This window comes from Gorilla gorilla, chromosome 4 (genome assembly GCF_029281585.2).
Source record: "Gorilla gorilla gorilla isolate KB3781 chromosome 4, NHGRI_mGorGor1-v2.1_pri, whole genome shotgun sequence".
Classification (NCBI taxonomy): Eukaryota; Metazoa; Chordata; class Mammalia; order Primates; family Hominidae; genus Gorilla; species Gorilla gorilla.
Genome location: NC_073228.2, coordinates 10,671,537 through 10,694,618, shown reverse-complemented (window position 1 = coordinate 10,694,618; position 23,082 = coordinate 10,671,537). Strand labels below are relative to the sequence as shown.

At 55.9% G+C, this 23,082-nt stretch overlaps 1 protein-coding gene across 6 annotated transcripts in view; it reads right to left on the bottom strand.

Annotated features, from left to right (window-relative positions):
• Positions 1-23,082, bottom strand: part of SLC38A10 (solute carrier family 38 member 10) — a 50,172-nt gene that overhangs the window by 14,465 nt on the left and 12,625 nt on the right. For 3 of the 6 annotated variants that reach the window (XM_004040831.5, XM_019027783.4, XM_019027784.4), the window contains exons 5-11: positions 22,303-22,446; positions 20,746-20,870; positions 17,232-17,334; positions 16,170-16,352; positions 13,007-13,118; positions 11,420-11,526; positions 736-892 (exon numbers count right to left, since the gene is read on the bottom strand). In XM_004040831.5, the coding sequence (XP_004040879.4) occupies positions 736-892; positions 11,420-11,526; positions 13,007-13,118; positions 16,170-16,352; positions 17,232-17,334; positions 20,746-20,870; positions 22,303-22,446 (931 nt within the window). The remainder of the gene's footprint in view (positions 1-735; positions 893-11,419; positions 11,527-13,006; positions 13,119-16,169; positions 16,353-17,231; positions 17,335-20,745; positions 20,871-22,302; positions 22,447-23,082) is intronic. The other 3 variants (XM_055389458.2, XM_055389459.2, XM_055389460.2) reach the window with 1 other exon arrangement.

Sequence of the window (23,082 nt, the reverse complement as noted above, 5' to 3'; positions counted from 1 at the left end):
CTGGGGAGGTCTGCTGCCTGCAGGGCCGCCTTGTGTGGCACTCCCTCTCTAGGCCTGGGAGGGTCAGGGAGGCAGTAGCCACCCAGGACACGGAGCTGCGGCTGCACCTGGAAAGCCACACTCAGGAAACACGCATCTCTGCACCCCGGGCTGTGCCACAGACGGAGGCGTCAGCGTTATGGGGCGCTGCGGCTGGGACTCTGCCACAGACGGAGGGTCGAGGTTACAGGGCGCCGCGGGGCCCCTCCCGAAGCGGCCTGCAGCTAGCTGCCTGAGGGCTCACGGTCCTAACTCCACCCACGGTCCTGGTGAACAAATAATAAATAACCTGAAGCAGCAAACCAAACTGAGGCCTGATCGCCGACCCTGTCCAGGAGAAAACTGGAGAAACTTACATCCTCAAATGAATAACAGCACGTGAGCAACACTCAGAAACGTACACCCCACCTAGCCCACCGAGTGGCAGGCATCCAGGCCAGCGGCCACTCCTGTCCCATGTTCCCTGCATACCGGTGGCCACTCCTGTCCCATGTTCCCTGCATACATGCAGCCGTGCCACAGCCAGCCATGGTGCACAGAGCATGTTCACAGGGGAGGCTGGTGGCCCCACCCTGCTGGCTGCACCCACACAGGACAGAGGCCACTGAGCAGGTAAGCACAATGCTCGGACCAGACCCGGGAGACACCCAGTGGGCACTTGCCCTGAGAAGGCTCAGAGAGCCAGGGTGGGCATACCTGAGAGCCGCGCTGCCTCCACCTTCATCAAACCCTCGGCCTCTCCAAGCCGGCCGCCAGGGGCTTCCTCTGCCGAGTCCTCGGGGACCTCCTCGCTCACAGACAGTGTGGTGACAGTGCTCACCACCAGGACGCCCAGGCCGACCCACAGCACCACCTGAGGAGACAAAGACCCCAGAGGCGGGAGTCACAGCTGGCCCCCGCCCCTGCCCAGGGTATAAAACTGGCCTGGCAGAGAGGCTCAGGGACGGGGTGAGGCACCAGGAGAGTGGACATGACAAAGTCCCCCGAGGACGGGACAGGCGTGCAGTCGGCCCTGCCTGAGGACGGGTGTCCACTCCCAGGGAGACGGGCCCGCCTGCCCGCGAAGCTCCCGACCACTGGGAGAGGGCTGAGCCCTGATGCGCCGCTGCCAGAGCATGGCAGGACTCCTGGCATCCAGCCTGTGGCTGACGTGCCCTCCACGCCAGCTGGGGTCATGGGCCAACCCTGTCAGAGCTATGCCAGCCATTCAGGATGGAGCAGGAGGGACAGCAGCTTCCAGAAGCTGCAGGTACGTGACGAGCCTTAGGGGAGCAGAGGCTGAGCACTGCCTAACCTGCCTGGGAGAGGAACAGGAACCTCCAGGCAGACTTGGGCGTCCCCGTCCATGTTGTCCGCAAAGGGAGTGCTCCTGCACAACCCGCAAGGCTGGCCCCGTGCAGCAGATGCAGGCCCGTGCACATGAAGGGCTTGCCCCAAAGTCGTCACAGCTGGCACCATGCATGGGCACGGGGGACAGAAATGGCCTTCGCCTCTCCTTAGCTGTGGTGTGGTGCCCATTGGGGTCACCCTGTGAGCTGACCTCCAGGCACTCTTTTTGCCGAAGCCTCTCCCTGTGTGACCTAGTCCTCCCTCCTTCCCCCGCTCCCCGGCCAATCCTAAGCATCACACATGCTGCCTCGGTGACTCTGACAAACTCTACACTGCGTGGCCCGGCTCCCGCCACCCCGGCTCCCGCCACCTCGGCTCCTGCCACCCCTGCTATGTTAGCGAACACACTGGGCCCACTCCTCCCCAGTCATTCACGGGGCCACGGCAGCGGGTGCTGGTTTCTGCCTGGCCTGGCCCAGCGCAAGCTGCTCTCCCCAGGGAAGCGCTAATTCCCGGTTGGGCAGAGCCTGTGTGCACTGGCAAGGCAGACTTCTGTAGAGCCAAGGGGCTGTGCCATTCCCTCTGTGGTCTCAGAGCCAGAACTCAAAATCCTTTTCTGAAAGGTATGTCGATTCTTAAAGAAAATCAGTTCAGAAGAACTGGTGAGACCTCCCTGGTCCAACACAATTAGAGAAGAGGTCTCCCCAGAGGGAAGGACTCGCGCTCTCCGAAGCTGGTGGCGGCTGAAAAAGACAACCTAGTGGAGAGCCCGCTTCCTCTACTTCCTTCTCTGCCACCCGGAAACACTGGGCTGGTGTCGGCATCTCCGGATGCCAGGTGCTGCTGAGGCTCTGGGGTCAGTGGGCTCCGCTGAAGGGAGCCCGGCCGCAATGTGCCTCGGGGCTTGTAGGATGCCCAGGGAGCCCAAGGCCCCTCTGGCAGTAACCACAGCTGTCCGGAGCAAGCGTTGACGGCAGGCCTGCCCCAGGTGCACGTGGGGACACTGTCTGATGTACGTTCCGGAGGTCCGGACGGGGCCTGCAGGCTCGACGGCCCACAGAGCTCTGCCCCACCCTGGCCCCGAATGTTCTCCTCCATTTGTAGATGCCCCTTCAGCCACGTTACATCTTCCTTGCAGTGAAGGGAAGAGTCCCAGGGCAGTGGTGGTGTCTGGAAGGTGACCAAAGCAGTCTTAAGATAATAAAAAGAGGAAGAAACCTGAACTCTCCCGAGGCTGCCCAATCTGTGTAGGGAGCAGGTGTGGAATGGCCTGCCCAGTCAGTGGGTAATATGGATGGCCATGGCTTAGAGGCCTGATGCCAGAAGGAAAGGCCATCAGAGACAGGCCTTGAGGACCTGTTACAGCCCTTGTGACCCCTCCTACACCAGAGCTGCCCCTGGACCTCCATCTTCAAGGCCCTGCCCTCCCATCGAGGCCTCTGCCAGCCAGCACAGGGCAGAGACCAGGCTCGGGCCACCTGGGGTAAAGGGTCCGGATGGAAATTTAACCCGACCCACCAGGAAGCTGCCTGGACAGGAGACTGTGTTGTCTGGAAGCCCTGGGAAGCTCCTCTCAGTGTGGGAATCCTGCCCCGCAAGGCAGCACACCCTCACCTCGTCCCGGGTGGATTTCTCTAACTGGGCACGTGCTAAGTGCATCTCACATTTCTCCAGCTGAGGGTGGACAGAAATGACCTTGCAGAGAAGCTACAAAAAAAATTTATCTCCCTACTTGGACTTCCCATAACACCAACACGCTAATTACGGGAGCTTGGTGAGAGTACCTAAATGGGAAGGGAAAGCACCTTTGCCACCGGCTGGTCAGGACAGAAGACTCCCCAGGTGGGAATCCCAGGAGCCCAGAGTTTGCCATCCGCCAGGGAGCACAGCAAGACCCGGCTCCTCCAGGCCTCAAACGCTTTAGACCCAAAGATAAAGACATTGGTTGGTCATTTTATGTCAGGTTATTTTTAACGGGGACCTCATCTAAAACATCCATGGAGACTGATGGGCCAAAGAAACATCTCCACGACTATAATGATTTATTTCAACCCCCAACTTTCTGAGCCTAAAAATCACATGCAAAATCAAAACCATGAACTCGCTCCATGCTGGGAGACAGCAAGCTTTCCAGGAAGACCCAGGACCAACGAGCCCTGGAAATGACACAAGCACAGGGAGGAGAACACGCTCGACCGAGGCCCTGCAGAGCGCCCTGAGTGTGAAGCTGATCGGCAGGGGAGGGGGGCTCCCGAACGGCCGCACAGGGACCCCCACCACCTGCCACCTCCCAGGGCAGCACCTGGGGACCGAACTCAGCCCCAAGTCCAAGAACATGTCGAAACACACTGTGGAGAAGTGGAGGCTTGAGGTCACCGTACACAGGGAGCCTGCATGGAGTCTTTGGGCTGGGACAAGGGCGGGACAATTCCAGACACGCGGGTCCAGGAAGCAGACCCAACCCTGCCCGCTGCCACGTACACACCTGCTGCCACCTCCCACCCCAAGGCGTCCCCATCAGGAGAGCTGTCCCTGGGCCCCCACAATGCGCCAGACAGCACATTACTGCCGGCGAAACGCCACTTGGGACAAGCCCCCGGCGTGAGGGCAGCAGAGTAGCCCTGAACACTGAGATGGTGACGCCCCGGGCGCACCCCTGCCGCTGGAAGGCTCCATCCCCTCTTTGCTGAGACCCCTCGTCCTGGCTCGCTGACTTTCAGGCTGTCAGGCTCTGCGGGGCACTTGCCGGTGACCACTGCCTTGAGCACGAGCAGCCGCTGGCCCGGCCGACAATGCCACAGTCCACATGCCCAGCCTTTCCTCTAAGACACACCCTGGCAGAGACACCAGCACTGCCCAGATTGAGGGGACCCGTGGGAACGAGGAGGCCGCATGGGCGCTTGTGATAGCGCCTTGGGTCCATGCCTCATCCATGAGGGGGCAGTGCATGCAGTGACCAAATCCCAGTCTGTGGCTGCCACGTGCCAGGAGTGTGTGTGAGCGCCTTTCACTTCTGTGCCAGAGCCAGGGCGGGAACACGGACCCAGCAGCAGCAGCGGGCGCTGGGCATGTGGAAGCAGCACAGCATTCACTGAAGTCCCCAAGGCAGCTGTGAGAACTCTGCCGGGGACTGGGCCACAGACACCACGGAGTGGGCGCCACAGTCCCCGAGGACAGGGTGGGTGCCAGGCTCCCCCGTGCTTGTCCTGCCACTGGAGTGTGGGAATCCAACCACGGGACGTGTGACGTAGACAAGGGAACGGTCAGTAGTTCCCTCAGAATCCCGAATAAGGGCATAAGTGGAGTTCTGCACAGACGGGATGGCTGGGAACTTGGGGGGCCCGTGGGGAGCACAGCGGCTGCCCAGCCTCAGTGGCAGGGGGAAGCCCACGGAGCTCCAGCCCAGCCTCCAGCCCTGTACTTCCAGCACAGCTTCCTGCACAGCCTAAGAACTTCCTTTGAGGACGCGGTCATTCAACGGACCAGCGTGCCAGACACCTGGTTTCAGAGCACCCCGTGACTTTCATTTCGGCAGCTATCAGATCAACACAGCCGCAGAGCCGGCCAGCAGGAGGAATGCAAGCCCACTCCAGATATCTCACCTGAGCTTGGAAAATCCAGGGGCCTGACCAGGGGCCACGCACTGCCCGGATCGTAGCACCCTCCCCTGGAGAAGTGATCAGGGCCTCCAGACACACAAGGCGTCACTGACTCAAATGCAGAGAGAAGCACCAGGGGCAGAGGAGAAAACACTCACTTTCACTCCACACATGTAGAAAGTGCACAAGTCCACGCTCTGCACTTCAGCCATAAAAAGCACAGCTGGAGGTGGGGGCTCTGGCTGCTCTGCGCCACGCACCTCGATTTGGGTCTCAGGGCAGCCCAGTTGGCATCCAGGCACCACCCAGCAAGGCCCCGAGCCTCAGCAGGCCTTGGGGGTCCTCTCTGGTTACAAGCAGATGCCCCACTGGTGGCTCGTGTCTGAGAGTCGCAGTGTGCATTTCACTGCATCTTCCAAGAGCAGGGGCCAGCTTTCAGGCCTTTCAGGGACTGCTGCCCTCTGGGCGCACCCGTGAGGCAGCCTCCCGCGCCCCAGGGATCTGTCCTCTGAGTGGCCCTCAGGCACCTTCTAAGCCACCTGCTGCTACACTCCCTCATGGTTCCGGGGCAGCAGGACCAAAGCCCCAGCGTCACTCAGGGCTGGAGAGACCCTCAACTTTCTGACTTTCAAAATAAAGAACCAAACAGGGCGCGCATGGTGGCTCACACCTATAATCCCAGCACTTTGGGAGGCCGAGGTGAGTGGATCACCTGAGGTCAGGAGTGTTCAAGACCAGCCTGGCCAACATGGTGAAACCCTGTTTCTACCAAAAATACAAAAAATTAGCCAGGTGTGGTGGCGCACGCCTGTAATCCCAGCTACTCGGGAGGCTGAGGCTGGACAATCACTTGAACCCAGGAGGCGGAGCTTGCAGTGAGCTGAGATCACACCACTGCACTCCAGCCTGGGCGACAGAGCGAGACTCTGTCTCAAAAAATAAAAAAAGAACAAAACACGTGGTGGCAAATGTATCTTTTCGATTCCCTCAGGGCCGACCTATTTTCCTGTCCCCTGGTTGATCTTCTGAGGACGAGCTAGAACATTCCTTCTTTTTCACGTCTTTCTCCAGCACAGCCTTGATTCACCTACTACACAGGCGTCCCCACTTCCCTGTCCACCCCAGCATATCACCAGTTGTGGCTCTTCCTGAGGTCCCCGGGCTGGGTACAGGCACCACATCGCCGAGAGTACTCAGACGGGCCAAGGCGCAGACCCAGGCCTGTGCCCCTCCGTGGGTGCAGCCGGAGCCCCTGGGACAGTGGCCACGCCGAGATGTTGCACCACAGGCCCAGGGTACGGCCTTGCGGTGCTGACATCTCCATACCTAAGGAAACAGGGCATGCTGAGCGGATGGCACACGGTGGTCCGCTGGCCCCACGACCTACTGCGGAGCCGCAGGAGCGCTGGGGACAGGACGCACCAGACCCAAGTCAGAGGGAAAAAGAAACCTCTCCGTCTCCTCCACGCACAGCCAAACTGTGGTGAATGTGATTCAGTGCGCTTTCTAGCTTCCAAAAGACATGGCAAAGCAGGCACAGAGAGATGCTTCTTTCACCCGATTCTGTGTGTGTCTACACATGTCTACACACCAAGTCAAAAGCCGACACTGGGCTAACGGGTAAACACTAGAAGCCATCCCAGAGTCAGTGACGCGCTAGCCACTCACACCAGCAGCGCCGTGGCCACAGGTGTGTGACGCCACACACGGGCAAGAGAGGAGGAAGCACTGCAGCAATTGGAAAGAGGGAGGCGACATCATCATTAGCTGCAGGTGAAAAGCCAAGAGATCCAGCAGGAGTACAGTAAGGTGAACGGGCAAAAATGTCGCCTATGAAATCTCTAGCTTCCCTTTACACAAACAGCCACTTAGAAAATCTAGGGGGAGGGCCGGGCGCAGTGGCTCACGCCTGTAATCCCAGCACTTTGGGAGGCCGAGGCGGGTGGATCACGAGGTCAGGAGATCGAGACCATCCTGGCTAACATGGTGAAACCCCGTCTCTACTAAAAATACAAAAAATTAGCCGGGCGTGGTTGCAGGCACCTATAGCCCCAGCTATTCAAGAGACTGAGGCAGGAGAATGGTGTGAACCCAGGAGGCGGGGCTTGCAGTGAGCAGAGATCATGCCACTGCACTCCAGCCTGGGCGACAGAGCGAGACTCCATCTCAAAAAAGAAAAAAAAAGAAAATCCAGCGGGAAAAGAGATCCCAGGATAGCATGCAGTGCAGCCAACAGCCGCCTGGGAAACAGATGGGGACGAAGGACCTACAGTGAGGTCTGGATAAGCCAAATGCAGTGCCCTCCTGCTGAGCAGGAGAGTTCGCAAGGACACCTGCACATCAGCTACAGTGTAAAGACGGCAATTCCCAAGTTAATCTATAGTTTCAATAAGCCCAGTTAGACCAAAAAATAAAAAGCAGGACTAATTTTTTGTTAAGAGTCAGATGGGCTGATTCCAACATTCAAACAGAAAATAAAACAAAGACTATGCAGAAAATGTATTATTAACAGCCAAGAGGCGAGATGAGAATTAAAGTGTTCCAAGAGCAACAAGTCACAACTCCGTGAGTGTTACCAGGGTGTGGCAACTAACATGCAACTAACATGCAACTAACACGCAACCAACATGCAACCAACACACAACTAACACGCAACTAACACAGTACGGAAGGGCAGACCAGCCAATAAAGTAAAACACAGGTCCCAAGTTAGGCCCGAATACATGTAAGAATTTAATCTACAATAGCACTAACATTTCCCATCAGTGATGGATTATTCAATAAATCATGTCTGACGACTAGGGAACCATCTAGAAATAAACTGAGGATACATACTTTGTTTCTTACACCAAAATAAAATACAGGTGGATCAAAGATTTAAATTAAAAAAAGAAGTCATTAAAGTACTAAAAAAATGAGGGAGGAACTATTTTAAAATAATACTGGAGTGGGGAAATTCTAACTATGGCCCTCCCCCTCCTTCTTCTTTTAAAATAGTACTGGAGTGTGGAAATTCTAACTATGACTCTTTCTTTCCTTCCTTCCTTCCTCCCTCCCTCCCTTCTTTCTTTCCTTGTTTCTCCTGCTAACTCACAGAACAGATGTTTTTTCTAAGGAAGCCCAACGGACTAAAACATGGGACCTGGCATAGCAGGACATGTGCCATCTGATGGGCAGAGGCTGAGGCTCTCATGCTATCTTAAGCTCCTAAAACTCACCAAGAAACTTCCTCATCAAGCTATGGCATAATAGCTGGTATCAAACTGGTCTTCCTATTTAAAACAATGGTAAAAGCTGGATAAAAACAATAAAAACACCCAACCAAAGACACTGGTAAACAACTCTGTCAGCTCAGACTTGAGAGGTCCAGATCCCAGAGGACAGAGAAAAGCCCTTAGTCACAGAGAGGTCAAGCCTATTGCCCTTGGAGACTCATCGATCATTGGGACTAAGCAGACAAGACAAGAGAGCACAACAGCCTAGAGCCTGGGCACACTCACAGGGCTGGGCACAGAGAAGCAAGAATGAGGGCGCTCCAGCAGCCAGAGCTTGAGGGAGAGAAGGAAACCTCGGAGAAGGACGCCACTCCACATTCTGTGTGCAAAAATCTCCCCCAAAGCACTTGCCAGCCACCAGCTATGCAGAGAGGAGCCAGCAAGATGATGAACGCCAAGCAGAAGATGCACCATTTGAGGGTGTCACTGCCCAGCTGAGACCCCAGAAGGTCTATACCCTAGGAACAAGGCCAACTGAAAACACATTTGCCTCAATGGGACACAGGCCTTCTGCCTATCCCCTGTATGATGGATGAATGACAGTGTCACCCAGAACTTCTACGATTTCTCAAACACGACATCTGCAAAATACCAGGCACACTAGAAAACAAGACCCCATGACAAAAAAACAAATAATCAATATCAATACTTTTTTCTTTTTCTTTTTCTTTTTTTTTTTTTTGAGACGGAGTCTCTTGCTCTGTTGCCCAGGCTGGAGTGCAGTGGTGCTATCTTGGCTCACTGCAACCTCCACCTCCCGGGTTCAAGTGATTCTCCTGCCTCAGCCTCCCAAAGTGCTGGGATTACAGGAGTGAGCCACCACGCCTGGCTCAATAATTACTATTTGAAACAACAATAACAATGTCTTGTGGAGTTTTAAATAAGGGTTGATATCAACTGCCTAGTATAATCATTAGAAGAATAGAAATGTACCAACAAGCTAAAAGAAGAGTAAATATTTAAAATGTTTGATTGATCCAAAGAAAGCAAAAGCAAAAACAGAAAAAGGACATATGAGACAAATAATAGGACATAAGTTGAAAATTTTCCTCAAAAATCAGTTATTATATTAACTGTAAATAGTCTTAAATACTCCCATTCACAGACTGAATAAGAACAAGACAAAAGTCAACTGTGTGCTGTTATAAGAGACATACCACGAATATAATGGACTAGAGAAATCAAAAGAAAAGGGATGAAACAAGCTATCCTGTGCAAATACAAACCCAAAGCAGAACTAAGTTAGCTACAAAGCCAACTTTAAGGAGAAAAGTTTTTCCAATGATAAAAAGGAGTACTTAACACGATAAAAGACAATTCAACAAGGAGATATAACCAACTTCAATCTGTCTGCTCCTAATAGCATGGCTTCAAACTAAAAAGCAAAAAGTGATGGAACTAAAAGGAAAAATAAACAAATCTGCAGTTACAGTAGGAATTATCATACCTTTCTCACAACTCATAAACAAGATGATTAAAAAATCCATAAGGGGCTGGGTGCAGTGGCTCACGTCTATAATCCCAGCACTTTGGGAGGCTGAGGCGGGTGGATTATTTGAGGTCAGGATTTGAGACCAGCCTGACCAACATGGTAAAACCCTGTCTCTACTAAAAGTACAAAAATTAGCTGGGCGTGGTGGCACACACCTGGAATCCCAGCTACTCAGGAGGCTGAGGCAGGAGAATTGCTTGAACCCAGGAGGCAGAAGTTGCAGTGGACCTGAGCCAAGATGCTGAAGAAGTGGCTGACACACGTGGACGTGTATTCTAATGTACACTGTAAGAATCTATTTACAGCAACTTGAAGACAGGCAAGATCATTCCAGAATGCTGGAGGACCTTTGGGTGGGGGTGGATGACAGTGAGGCATCCATAGGGAGCTCTGGGCTGCCGGGATGTCCTATGTCTGCCCTGGATAGTAGTTCCACGTGGTTCACTTTGTAAAAACTTATCAGGTTGAGGCCAGGCACGTTGGCTCACACCTGTAATCACAGCACTTTGGGAGGTGGAGGCGGGTGGATCACCTGAGGTCAAGAGTTCAAGACCAGCGTGACCAACATGGAGAAACCCCGTCTCACTAAAAATACAAAATTAGCCCGGCGTGGTGGCGCATGCCTGTAATCCCAGCTACTCAGAAGGCTGAGGCAGGAGAATCACTTGAACCTGGGAGGTGGAGGTTGCAGTAAGCCGAGATTGCGCCACTGCACCCCAGCTTGGGCAACAAGAGTGAAACTCTGTCTCAAAAGAAAAAAAAAATTATCAATATATACCAGTAAGAGAAAGCTCAACAACTCCATAAAAAGTGAGCAAAGAACACAAGCAGTTCACAGAAAAAGAAACGCAAGTCGCTTCTAAACCCATGAAAAGACACTCAAGTTCCCTCCAGAGAGGCCAAGAATGATGAAGCCTGGAAGGTCCTGGGTGCAGGGACAGAGGCCTTGAGCCTGGCTGGGAGTGACGCTGCAGGCACTTTGGGTAGAGCCACCACATTTACAGATGCTCACACCCCTGACACAGGATTCCATTTCTAGAAGGCTTCTACAGACGCGTGCTCAAATACGTCGACATGCTCATGAACACAGATATTCATCGCGATTCTGCCTGCAATAGCAAGACTGGAGAGGTGAGTCCTTCGGAGACTGGGATTATGGAATCTTCCTACCACGGAACCCATGAAACGGCTAAAAATAGCCAGGCAGCTCTGTGCCCACGGCTGTGGAGCAACCTGACCTGCACAGGATTTTGAGCAAAAGCAGCAGGAAGCTGTGTTACAGTTAAAGAAAAACCCACAAGCACGCACATCTCCGCGGGAGGGTCGCACCAGGAACAACGGTGGGTGGTGGCCTCAGGGGTGGGCGGCTGGGGAGGGGACTCAGAGGCGGCAGCAGGTCCATGGGCAATCAGGCACCGCAGAAACACCATGGGGAAAGCGCTTACGACTCAGGAAAACCCGATGCACAGCTTGAGCGGCTTAGTGTGGCCCTGCTGGGCAAAGACCGTGCGTCCTGGTGAACCCAGGGTTCCCCAGGCTGACTGGACCAAGTCCCTTTTGTGGGTTTTAAGTTTCTTGATAGAACCCATCTGAAAACGCCGAACCAGGGGCTTCCTTCCGCCTCTACCTCTCCCCAGCCCAGACCCATCAGCCCTCGTCCAGGCCACCCCACGAGCAGCACGCACCTGGGAGGAAAGTGCGTTCTTGTGGATTTTCTTGTAGATCAGCGCCGGGCAGATGAAGCAGATGAGGCTTCCCATGGTCGCTCCCGTGAGGCCCAGGATGGTCTCCACTAGGATGGAGAAGTGACAGGAAGGGATGAGTGGGGAAGGGCTCTGGCAAGGAGGGGACCTGAGCTTTTGCCCTGCACACGGGTGAGCAAGCCAGCATTGAAGGAAATGCCGTCTAGGCGTGAGCCGGGAGCAGAGACGCCCTCTGTGCCCAGAAAGCCTGACAACCGCGGCTGATTCCTCCAACAGTGCATTTAGGCCCCGGGGTGAATTCTCTGATGGTTCATCTTTAAAGAGTCAGACACTAGGGACCTCCTGCCGAAACCAGATGCTGGCTGCGCACGGCACGGCTCCTGTGCCGCCTCTCCTGCCTGCTGCTCCATGAGTGGCCCTAGGAAGGCAGGACCTATCCTACGGCAGGTGTAGAGGCCAGGGCCTGGCGGGTGCTGCCAGGCTACAGCCCCTGCCAGAAGCCCAGACAGATCACCCCTAGGGCTGTTCCCTGGGGAGAGTGCGTGCGAGTTCCCCTGTGGATCTGATGATCACGAGCTCTGTCTTGTCTGCTAGGGAGTGGGTGCATTTGGGTAACATAAATATGTTCAGAGCCTTCAACGCTTCCCTTGGTAATGCATCACCAAAATCAGAAGTCAAAAGAATCAACAGGACAGCATGCGCTATTCTAGAATAGTTGGTTCTACAAATTGAGCCTGTGTCCCGGCACTGCAGTCTCTCTCTGCCCAGGTGTCAATGGGTGCCTGCTGTTCCATCAAGCTGACAGATTTTTTTTTTTTTTTTTTGGCTGGAGTGTAGTGGAGCGATCTCAGCTCACTGCAAGCTTTGCCTCCCGGGTTCATGCCATTCTCCTGCCTCAGCCTCCCAAGTAGCTGGGACTACAGGCACCCGCCACCACGCCCAGCTAATTTTTTTGTATTTTTAGTAGAGACGGGGTTTCACCGTGTTAGCCAGGATGGTCTCGATCTCCTGACCTCGTGATCCGCCCGCCTCGGCCTCCCAAAGTGCGGGGATTACAGGCGTGAGCCACTGCACCCAGCAAGCTGCCAGATTTTTTTTTTTTGAGACGAAGTTTCTCTCTTGTTGCCCAGCCTGGAGTGCAATGGTGCAATCTTGGCTCACTGCAACCTCCTCCTCCCGGGTTCAAGTGATTCTTTTACCTCAGCCTCCCAAGTAGCTGGGATTACAGGCATGCACCACGACGCCCTGCTAATTTTGTATTTTTAGTAGAGACGGGGTTTCTCCACATTGGTCAGGCTGGTCTTGAACTCCCAACCTCAGGTGATCCACCCACCTCAACCTCCCAAAGTGCTGGGATTACAGGTGTGAGCCACCGCACCCGGCTCAAGTTGCCAGATTTTATCCCCTGCCTTTCTCTGTGGGCCAGAGAAAAACTGACAAAGTCTCTAGACTTTTTTAAGAGACCAGAGAAGACAGTCTCTGTGCAGGTCTCGTAACTGTGCAGGTCTTGGTTGATGCCGAAGCCCCCGGGTCCCACTCCCCGGCAATAGGGCAGCCCTCCCGCCTTACCGTTGGGGATAAGGATGCCACCGACCATGGTTCCAAACACCACAGAGAGTGTAAGTGCTTTAAACCGGAGAGGGGGCATGTAGCCCCCTGCTGCAAAGGTGCCATCTTTTTGCTGTACAAAAGAAAAACAAAAAGGTTTTGAAATGACTGATTTCCTCCACCACTCTCCTAGAAAGCAAAGCCTGAAAGGGCTCTGCCAGGCACACCAGGCACATCTCCACGTGAGGCCGGCCGCGCACTCACCTGGCAGGTGAGCCTGACCAGCACAATCAGATCTGGCTGAGCAACTTGAACGGGAACCTGCAGCATGCCAGGAAGGCACGAGGGCTTCTCACCCCAGGCACAGACCGTACATTTTACAACCTCCTTTTGAAATGTGAGTATCGAGTCCTTCCGTTTTCCTTTTTGCTTTTAGAGCAATACCACGAGAGTTTTTTAAGTGCCAGGAAGTATGGAGAGCAAAACACAGGCTGCACAGCGCCGCTCCTGCCAAATGCCCCAGGCCTCTCCTGGCCCACGGGTTTCAGGGTGCAGGCAGAACCCCCCAAACACACGTACATGCTCACGCACACATGGCCGTGTTATCTCCAGATGTGCAACAAGCAGTGAGCAATTTCAAAGTCCAGGAAGAAGAAGAGAGAAGGGCACGATGAGGCCCTAATTTCAAGTGCCTGTTTTGGCCCCAGGGTGCAGCCAGGACTCTACTGATCTGCACCGGGATGCCAGGGCCATTCATTCCGGAGGAGGCGGCAGAGCCAAGGACGGATGGCCTCAGACGCCACCTGCCCCAGGGCCCCCAGCTGTGGTCTCTAGTACAGGACACAGGAGCCAGACCACCTGGCTCAAATCCTTGCTCTGCCACTCACCAGCCCCAGCTGTGTGCCCCTAGGCAAGTGACTTAACCTCGGTGCCTCAGTTTCCTCATCTGTCAACAGAAGCATCTCCTCATCCAGCCATGGTAAGGACCAAATAAGTTAACACACAGGACAGACTGGCCGTGATGACTATCCCTGGGCTAGGAAACAACTGCAGAACTTTCTAGAGCTAGTTTTGAAGCATGCCATTTTCAGAATGGACTTTTACATTGGATGGACTGTGGAAGACGGAGCCAGAATTTCCTATCGGCCTCAGGGTGGTAATTTGTATACAGGCCATGGAGGTGGGGGGTTAGGTCCATCACACAAGAGTCCCGGTCCTAGAACTTTACCTATGACATAGACCCAGAGAAGGGGAGAGGGGACTTTAGCACGAAGACTGTCGTGAGATGGTTAGCCACGAGAGGTCAAGGGTGAAGGAGCAGTGCACCCAGGCCCCCGCAACAGGTGGAGAAGCAAGGAAGCAGAGCCCCTGCAGGCTTGCAGGGACCGTGGAGAAACGCTCACGGCACATGGGCCGAAGACAAGAAAGCAGGTGGCATGGCCGCAGCCGCACCTCCGGGAAAGGAGAAGCCACGGGCGCTGACGGAGGAAACAGCCAGGTCCACCTTGGGATGAAGGGGGTTGCGTAAGCTTTCCTACTTGAGTCACAATACATTTAACGCCATTGTCAATTTTTTAACGAGATAAAAATGGGTCATGTACAGAAATACAGATGCTGCTCAGGTACAAAACATCAAACACTGAAAGTTGGCCTGGCCGGATGTGCAGAGGGACCCCACAGCCATATGACAGGCTCTGGCCTTGCCTCCTCGATCTTGCCCCACCCGTGCCCAGGTGCCTGAACTCTGCAGAAGAGAGGAGCACCAGCACGTGGGGGAGGCACCCAGTCTTTGGTGCTTGGCCTCTGCTGCGAAGCCAGAGGCACGTGGCTGGTGGAAGTCTGCAGGAGGCTGTGGTGACCGCACACCTGGCCACATGGACAGTGAGCCAATGCTATCGTTCCCAAGGCCCAGGGAGACCCATCGCCCCCAATGTGGCTGCTGGACTCTCCCCTGGATTCTCTGAGACCACTCAACCCGCCTTGGCTGAAACAGTTCAAGAGGAACGTGTGCCTCTAGCCACCAGGGGTTCCAGCTGATGGGACATACCAGGCTCACAGATCTCGGGCTGCGGGACAGAAGATGGATGGGCACCGGGCAGAGCTCCCAAGGGGAGGCAGGAGGGGAACCTGGACGGGGCAGGGCTCCTCCAGCACTGCAGAGTGGCGTCTGCACCCCCATGCTCGGAGCGCAAGACAGCACAGCGGGCCTTTCATGGTTCACTCTGCCGCAAGGAGAGAACCAGGACAGCCCCATGCTCGGGGCGAAAGACAGCGCAGCGGGCCTTTCATGGTTCACTCTGCCACAAGGAGAGAACCAGGACAGCCCTCTGGTTTCAACTCCTATAGCTGAAAGTTTCTTAGAAAGAACTAAGTAGCTGCCTGGCCTACATATGTTACAGTGAAAAAACCCAGCCTCACTTTTTATTTTTCTTTCTCTTTTAGAGACAGGGTCTCACTTCGTAGCCCAGGCTGGAGTATGGTGGAGCGGTCATGGCCCACTGCAGCCTTGAACTCTTGGTTCAAGTGATCCTCCTGCCTCAGCCTCCCGACTCACTAGGACTACAGGCATGCGCTGCCATGTGTGGCTAATTTTTGTTAATTTTTTGTAAAGATGGAGTCAAGTGATGTTGCCCAGGCTAGTTTCAAACTCCTGGGCTTAAGCAATCCTCCCACCTCGCCCTCCCAAAGTGCTGGGATTACAGGTGTGAGCCACCATATCCAGCCTATTTTTAAAATGTGTTTAAAGACAGGGTCTTGCTCTATTGCCCCAGCTGGAGTGTAGTGATGCATTCACACTCAGCCTCAACCTCCTGGACTCACACAACCTCACCTCAGCCTCCTGAGGAGCTGGGACCACAGGCACCACCAATATGGCCTACATCAAACTCAGCCTCTCTTATGGTTCAAAAATCTTCTGCTATATTGTTAAAATTTTTCAAAGTTACACAAAAGTAAAGAGAACTGTGCAGTGAACACCATGTGCCCATCTCCAGACTCTGGCCATTATCAGCTCCTGCCCATCAATCTGGTTCCTCTAGGCTCCCCCAACTTCCACCCTCCCGGGACTCCTCTGATGCAAATCCCCACTTTCCTGCTGTATCTCTGGTTCGGGACAGCTGGGGGCTTATGGGAAGCGAGCCTGACCTGTGCTATTACGATCCGGAGAGCGCCCCGAGGGTCCTACCTGCTGCTCACACAGCAGCGTGCTCAGGGCCTGCCTGCATGGCAGGATCATCATGGGGAAGCCCACAGCCACCGACATCATGAAGCCCACACGGAGCATCTCCGTCACCAGGTTGGAGGGAAAGTGCATGAGCACGTTGCCGGCCGTGGCCTCGGTGAAGCTGACGTAGCCGAAAAACCCCACCTGTTGGAGAACAAGAAATGGCAACGTGGCAGACAGACATCGTAGTCGAGTGGCACCTGTCACAGTGGGCAGGGCATGGGGGGGACCTGTGCCCTACCCCCCAGAATGGCCTTCAATCCACTTCATAATGAAGCTTCTGCAAGAGATGGCCTTCCAGGGGCAAGGCACCATTTCGCCTCCTCCTTCTAAAAATCTCTAGTTTCTGTAAGAACATGCCCATTTCTTTCTTTTTCTTTTTTTTTTTTTTTTTTTGAGACGGGGTCTCCCTCTGTAGACCAGGCTGGAGTGCAGTGGTACGATCTTGGCCTCAGCGTACCTCTGCCTCCCCAGTCCTGGTTCAAGCAATTCTCCTGCCTCAGCCTCCCAAGTAGCCGGGTTTACACGCACATGCCACCATGCCCAGCTAATTTTTGTATTTTTAGTAGAGACGGGGTTTCACCATGTTGGCCAGGCTGGTCTTGAACTTCTGACCTCATGATCCGCCCACCTCGGCCTCCCAAAGTGCTGGCATTACAGGTGTGAGCAAGTGCACCCGGCCGGAACATGCCCATTTCTACAGAAAATTAACAGAGGTCTTGGAGAGAGAGTAAGAGTGGCTCGGATAAAGGGTTCTGGGAGCAGCCCTGGTGCCCAGCTCCTCAGGTCAGGAGAGCTTCCTGGCCCAGGGTGGACCCAGGCTCACAGGGCTGGTCCTGGAATGATGGAAGCTGATGGAGCTGCGCCAGGTCCCCGCGCAGCCTCCAGACACTGGGATGGGAACAGAGAGAAAAACCCAGCAGCACACAGGGCCAGGGCCATGCCTGTGGCAGTCCCACGGGGCACCACAGCACGTCATGCTGGCATGACACAGGTGCGGAGAGGGCGTGGCAAGGCTCTTACCATGACGTAGAAGGTGGTGACCACATTGAGGGAGGAAGCAAATATGGAGCTCATGGTTTTCACTGACGGCTCATCCAGGCTGTCGTAGGTGGGCAGCACCTGGCTGTATAGAAACAGGCCATTTCACAGCGGACCCGAGAGAGGCACGCCTTCCCCAGCGGCGCCACTTCTAGGACCTCTCTGCAGCCCAGCGAGAGTCTCTGACCTTCCTTCATGCAACATTCTCCGCATACTGGAAGTCCCAGCGCTGAGGCCAGGATTTGGTGTTGCTGAGGACAGGAGCGTTGCAGCAGCCCCCGCTCAGGACACCCCCCAGAGCGTGCACCACGCGAACATTCCCCAAGGCTACGGAACAACAGGCTGCTGCTCCACACCAGGGAGCGGGTGCTGAGAGTCAAAGCAGCCAGTTTACAGGGCAAGCCGCCGGAGGAGGCTGCTCAGAGAATCGCTGTCAAGAGGAGGGAAAGTTAAACAAACACACCCTGGCCTGGGCGGCCGGCCCATCTCAGCGCCTCCATCTCGGCGCCTCCGCACAGGCATGATCAGAGTCGGCACAGACAAGGAGACGGCCTGGGGCGCGATTCCCCACTGCAGCCTCTCACTTGTGTGATGAGAAAACTGGCTTCGGTCCCACAGCCTGGTGCCAGGAGTGTGGTGCTGCTAGGGGTGGAAGGGACCCAAGCCACCGGCCAGGCAAGGACATGACAGCCCTGCACAGGCAGCAGACGCATCCGAGGGACGTGCACAGGGACCTGGGCCCCTGGAGAGGAGTGGGTGAGATGGGAAGGGAGAGGCTGGGGCCATGGAGCATCTGTGTGCAGCCGGGGAGAAGGGAGTTGGGCCAGGCACACGCCAGAGCACAGGTGAGAGCTGCTCTGCCATGGGGCTGAACGAGGACTCTGGAGTGGGAGTCCGGGGGGTGCTCCTAGGGTGTCCAGGTGGCCATGGCCATGGCTGTCCCAGGGCAGGGGCTCAAGGGCACAAAGGAAGCTAGGTGGGCCAGGGGGAGGGCGGGATGCAGAAAGCCAGCAGCCAGTAAATGGACCAGCACAGCGGCCAGCGGAGCCAAATCCCAAACCGCCTTGAAGAAAGTGAAAGAAAAAACAGGACATCCTGACTTTATTAAAAAGCAAACCAGGCCAGGCACAGTGGCTGACACCCGAATACCAGCACTTTGGGAGGCCGAGGCAGGAGGATCACTGGAGCCCGGGAGGTCGAGGCTGCAGTGAGCTGTGATCGCATCACTGCACTCCAGCTTGGGTGACACAGCAGGACCCCATCTCCAAAAAAAAGAAAAGAAAACCCAGCAGACTGACAAGTGAGAAGGTCCTGCCAGCAGCTGCTGGTGTCCCATTACCCAGGTCCTAGCACACCATCCCATCAGGCCGCCCTCAGCATGGAGTGCCATCAGCAGCAGTCAGGGGACCCCACAGGACATGAGCCTTCCCCTCGGCCCAGGCTAGAAGGGAGCTAAGGGGCCAACGCCAGTGCACACAGCCCCAGGAGGCTGGCAGAGAATCAGGAGAAACACCCGAGAGGTCTCCACGGCCCTAGACCCACAGCTACAGAAGAAGGCCATGTTGCGGCACGAACTTCCCAGTGCTAAACTGTCCTCTCGCCAGAGCTGAGTCCACACCAGGGAGTCTCGGCTTGAGGGGACCAGCGCTGGTGCCCCATGACACGTGCTTACCCCAGCCCCCAATACACACTGTGGGGAGTGACCCCCAAGGAAGCCATGGACACTGTGGGAAGGGGTGTCCCATGCACACGGGGTGGCCAGGGTGGAAGGCCAAGCCCCAGGCTCCTCTCCAATCCTGACCACCTACCCCAGGGACCCCTGGGATCATCCCTGGAAAGAAACAAGGTAGGAGCCACAAAACCTCCTGGCCACTTGCAAAGGAGCTCCACAGATGGGGGACATGCTGAGCGCTGGCCCACGGCCCCAGACGGAGCATCCCTGACCCGCCCACCTCACAACGCAGCCTCTGAGCCTCAGGGCCTACCAGAGTCAAATGGAGCCGTCCACATGCAGCTCTTGGGTGTGTGCCCCTCTGCCCTACTGTGAGGATGGGGACCCTGGTCTCCAGATAGACCCTGACCTCCAGGGCCTCCTGGGCTCAGTGCTGCCCGGCTGCTTCTCTGGGCCTAGGACAACCATTCTGCATAACCAGGTATGCATTTACCAAAAACAGCCAGATAGTGAAGGCACAAGGGAGACCTGGCCCCAGCTGGCATCCAGGCCAATCACACAGGCAGGGGGCGCGGCCCGCCACCCAACAGGGACAGGCACTCTGGTGCAGTGACGCTGTGGGAGGGAAGAGATGTCTCTGCTCTCAGAAAACATTCCTGGGTTCAGAGGTGGGGAGGTCAGCACGGCGGCCGGCACGGGGGCGGGGAGGTCAGCGCAGCGGCCAGCACAGGGAGGGATGTCCCTGTTCGGGAGAATGTCAGGTGAATCTGTGGGCCTGCATGTCCTCAGGGAGGGGCAGAAGGAAAGCTGCACTTGTTGAGCCGCACGCTCCAGCGCTTCAGAACCCAGCACCTGACTCCGGAACCAGACCCGAACGAGGTGCACCAGCTGCTACGTGGCCACCACCAAAAAGCCTCAGCTGCAGATTTATTTCTAAATATGCAAACACGCAGACACAAAGGGCAACTGGTAACTAGGTACGTGGCGGAAGAATGCGGCTTCTGTCACCGATCATAATGGGATATTAAACAGCAAGACTGGGGCGCGTTCTGGTGGAGACGGAGCTGCCAAGAGAGACGCTAAGTGGGAAATGACGATTTGGATCTCGCATGTGGGTGTAAACACAGCGGTATGAACAAATTTCATCTGTCACATTAGTTTACGATTGGCTCAATGCATGCCCACTAACGCTACAGGGGCCGCTCTGCCAGCCCCCCGCACGCCGATGGTCTTTTCCCGTCTGCGCCGGATTTACGCCTCTCTTTTCAGCCGGTTACCATGTTCCAACCGGGCATGAATCACTCGCTCTTGTCATTTTGGTGGAGAAGGTAATGCTGCTGGAATTATGGAAGAGCCCGATCCGCATTTACAGAGCCCTGCGTGCCAGAGAGAAAGCAGGCTCGCGCGCACATGCAGGCCTCCAAATGCATCCAGCAGCCGTCTGAAGTCAATGTTTGTGCCATTTCCTTTTAAATTTTCTCAGAACAGCTAAATTCTGGCGAAGCGCTCAACTCTGTGCAGTCAGATGGCTGGGTTGCTGCTGCATCCCCCACAGCCAACGCTCTGCTTGTGGGGATCTGGCAAACCAGGGACTCTCACCAGCTAGTCCCAAACATGTCCCAGGAATGAAGCCGATTTACCTCCCGATTAAAATATAACTATCTCCCTCAACCTGGGGCGGGAAAGGTCATCACTGAACAAGACATCACTCTTTAGCAGCCAGCAAAGAGCGATCACAGTAAACGAGAAAGAGAGGGTCCCGTCTCCCAGCAGCTCGCCCTCCCCGTCACAGAACTCCACCACAGACCACAGCAGGACACTTACGACTGGCAGGCGAAGGACATGCCGAAGATGGGGATGCAGCGGAAGACGCCCTCCCAGCGGACATAGCTGACCCGCCGCAGCCACTGCCCACTGAAGAGGCCGTGCTTGAGAGAGGAGAGCACGATCTGCAGAGGGAGCGGGGAGAGAGCACGGGGCAGGTCAGGACGCAGGCGGGACTCAGCATCCCGGCCCACGCGCCGCTGGGAAGGAGTGGCAGGAGAGTGCAGCTCTTCCCACCCACATCCCAGCCCCCCACCACCCTGTGCCGCCCTGTGCCGCCAGCTGGAGGCAGGGAGACCCCGCGCCTTTCTGGATTCCCAACCCCTGCCTCAGAGCACCCTGGTTCATCCCGCAGGCACCACCAGAGCAGCTGCTCTTGCAAGGGGGCTGCTTGGCGCAGACGGGAGGAGACCACTGAGCATGCATTACAGAAGCTGGTTTCCCACGTGGGCAGGTCCCTCCCCATCTTGTACTGTGTTAGACATGGACATTTTCCAAAAGACTGGCCCACCAGGACGCGGCTATCTCAAGAGTAAAGAGGTAGCTGCCACTGGGCTGGCCCTCACTCGGAGAGCTGAGGAGCACTGGAGACCCTGGCTTCAATGACCACCTGGTCTCGTCCTGGTGCAAACCCGCTGTGAGACACCCAGGTTCCAGCCACTCAGGAAGGGTCATTTCTGACCTTGCCAGGGAACGGGAAGGTCCCAGGGGCTCGGGTCCTGGGGCTCCTATGGGTGGGGGCCCGGCAGAGAATGGAGGGTGTGCTGGGGGCTCTGGGTGGTATCCGTGTTCTCAGTGCCAACTCCACAGCTGGCCCCTAGTCCATCCTGTTATAAATTCTCATGTAGAAAAATAATAGCGGCCGGGCGTGGTGGCTCACGCCTGTAACCCCAGCACTTTGGGAGGCTGAGGCGGGTGGGTAACAAGGTCAGGAGTTCGAGACCAGCCTGGCCAAGATGGTGAAACCCCTTCTCTACTAAAAATAAAAAAAATTAGCCAGGTGTGGTGGCAGGCACCTGTAATCCCCCCTACTTGGGAAGCTGAGGCAGGAGAATCACTTGAACCCGGGAGACGGAGGTTGCAGTGAGCCGAGATTGTGCCACTGCGATCCAGCCTGGGCGACAAAGTGAGACTCCGTCTCAAAAAACAAACAAACAAACAAACCAACAACAATAGCTTGCCACCTTGCGTCAAAACACTGGCACCGTGAGCCTTGGTCACAAACCCTACGTAAGACATCTTTGCATAAAGCAAGTGGACTTGGAGTTTCCTTCGCCTTGCCTGGACGACATGAAACCAGCCTCAGAGCCACCCCTGCCCTGAGCCCCAGCCTCTCCTGCCAGCCAACCGCACCTGGGTCCAGCCAGCCCCGTCTGCCCCGTGGTGCCCAGGGACCATGAGATGATGGCACTTCCTGGTACATCCTGCTACTTCCAACACATTCCCAGGAGGCAGCAGGAGGCCACACCAGACCTGGGCACGAGCCTGCTGTGGCCACAGGAAAGAATGGGCCAGGAGCAGCCTTTCGGCGGGTACCCACGCGCGCTGCCGACTCACCACGAACATGAACACGGTGTAGAAGAGGAGGGCCATGGCGCTGAAGGACTGGATGGAGGCCATCACGTTCCGCTGCAGGCTGAGCGGGAGCACGATGCACAGCGACACGGCGAACAGCAGGAACATGCGGAAGGTGCCGCCCACCTGCGGGGAGCCGGCAGGGGGTCTTGGCCACAGCCCGGGCCTGCTCACCACCGGGCTCTCTGCACTGACCGGGAGTGGGAGCGCCCTGAGCCCGAAAGCCGACGGCATCCAGGTGAATGACGCCGGCGGGTCTGAGGCTGGCACACTCGCCCGGAAGCCGCTCTCACGGCCGCTGTGCCGTGTGCAGCCTCGGACACTGGGTATTTCCCCTCCCTGGAGCCCAGCCCAGCCCCACAGCGAGACCAGCCAGAGCAGGACAGCAGCCCCCCTAACACGGGAGGCAACACAGCGGCTGAGTCAGACTCAGCTGCCCTGGGCGAGGGGCGGGAAAGGTACAGACTGCCCTGTGGGCAGGACGGGCCCAAAGCTCTAGCTACAAAGGTCACTACGAAGCATGGAAAACGGAAGGTCGAATGGGGAGACAGAGTAGGGGACCTAGCTCCCTGGATGCTCCTTGGAACTGTCTCTGACAAGGAGCGAATCTGGTACATTCCACTCCTGGAGAGGACACCCCCGCCTCAGTAGCCTTTGAAAGCCTTTCTACGCTGTTAGCACCCTAACGTGCCGTGATGCCTGCCCTGCCCAGTGGAGGGGATCTGCTCCCCAGCAGCGAGGGAAAGGTGTGTGGGCCCGTCA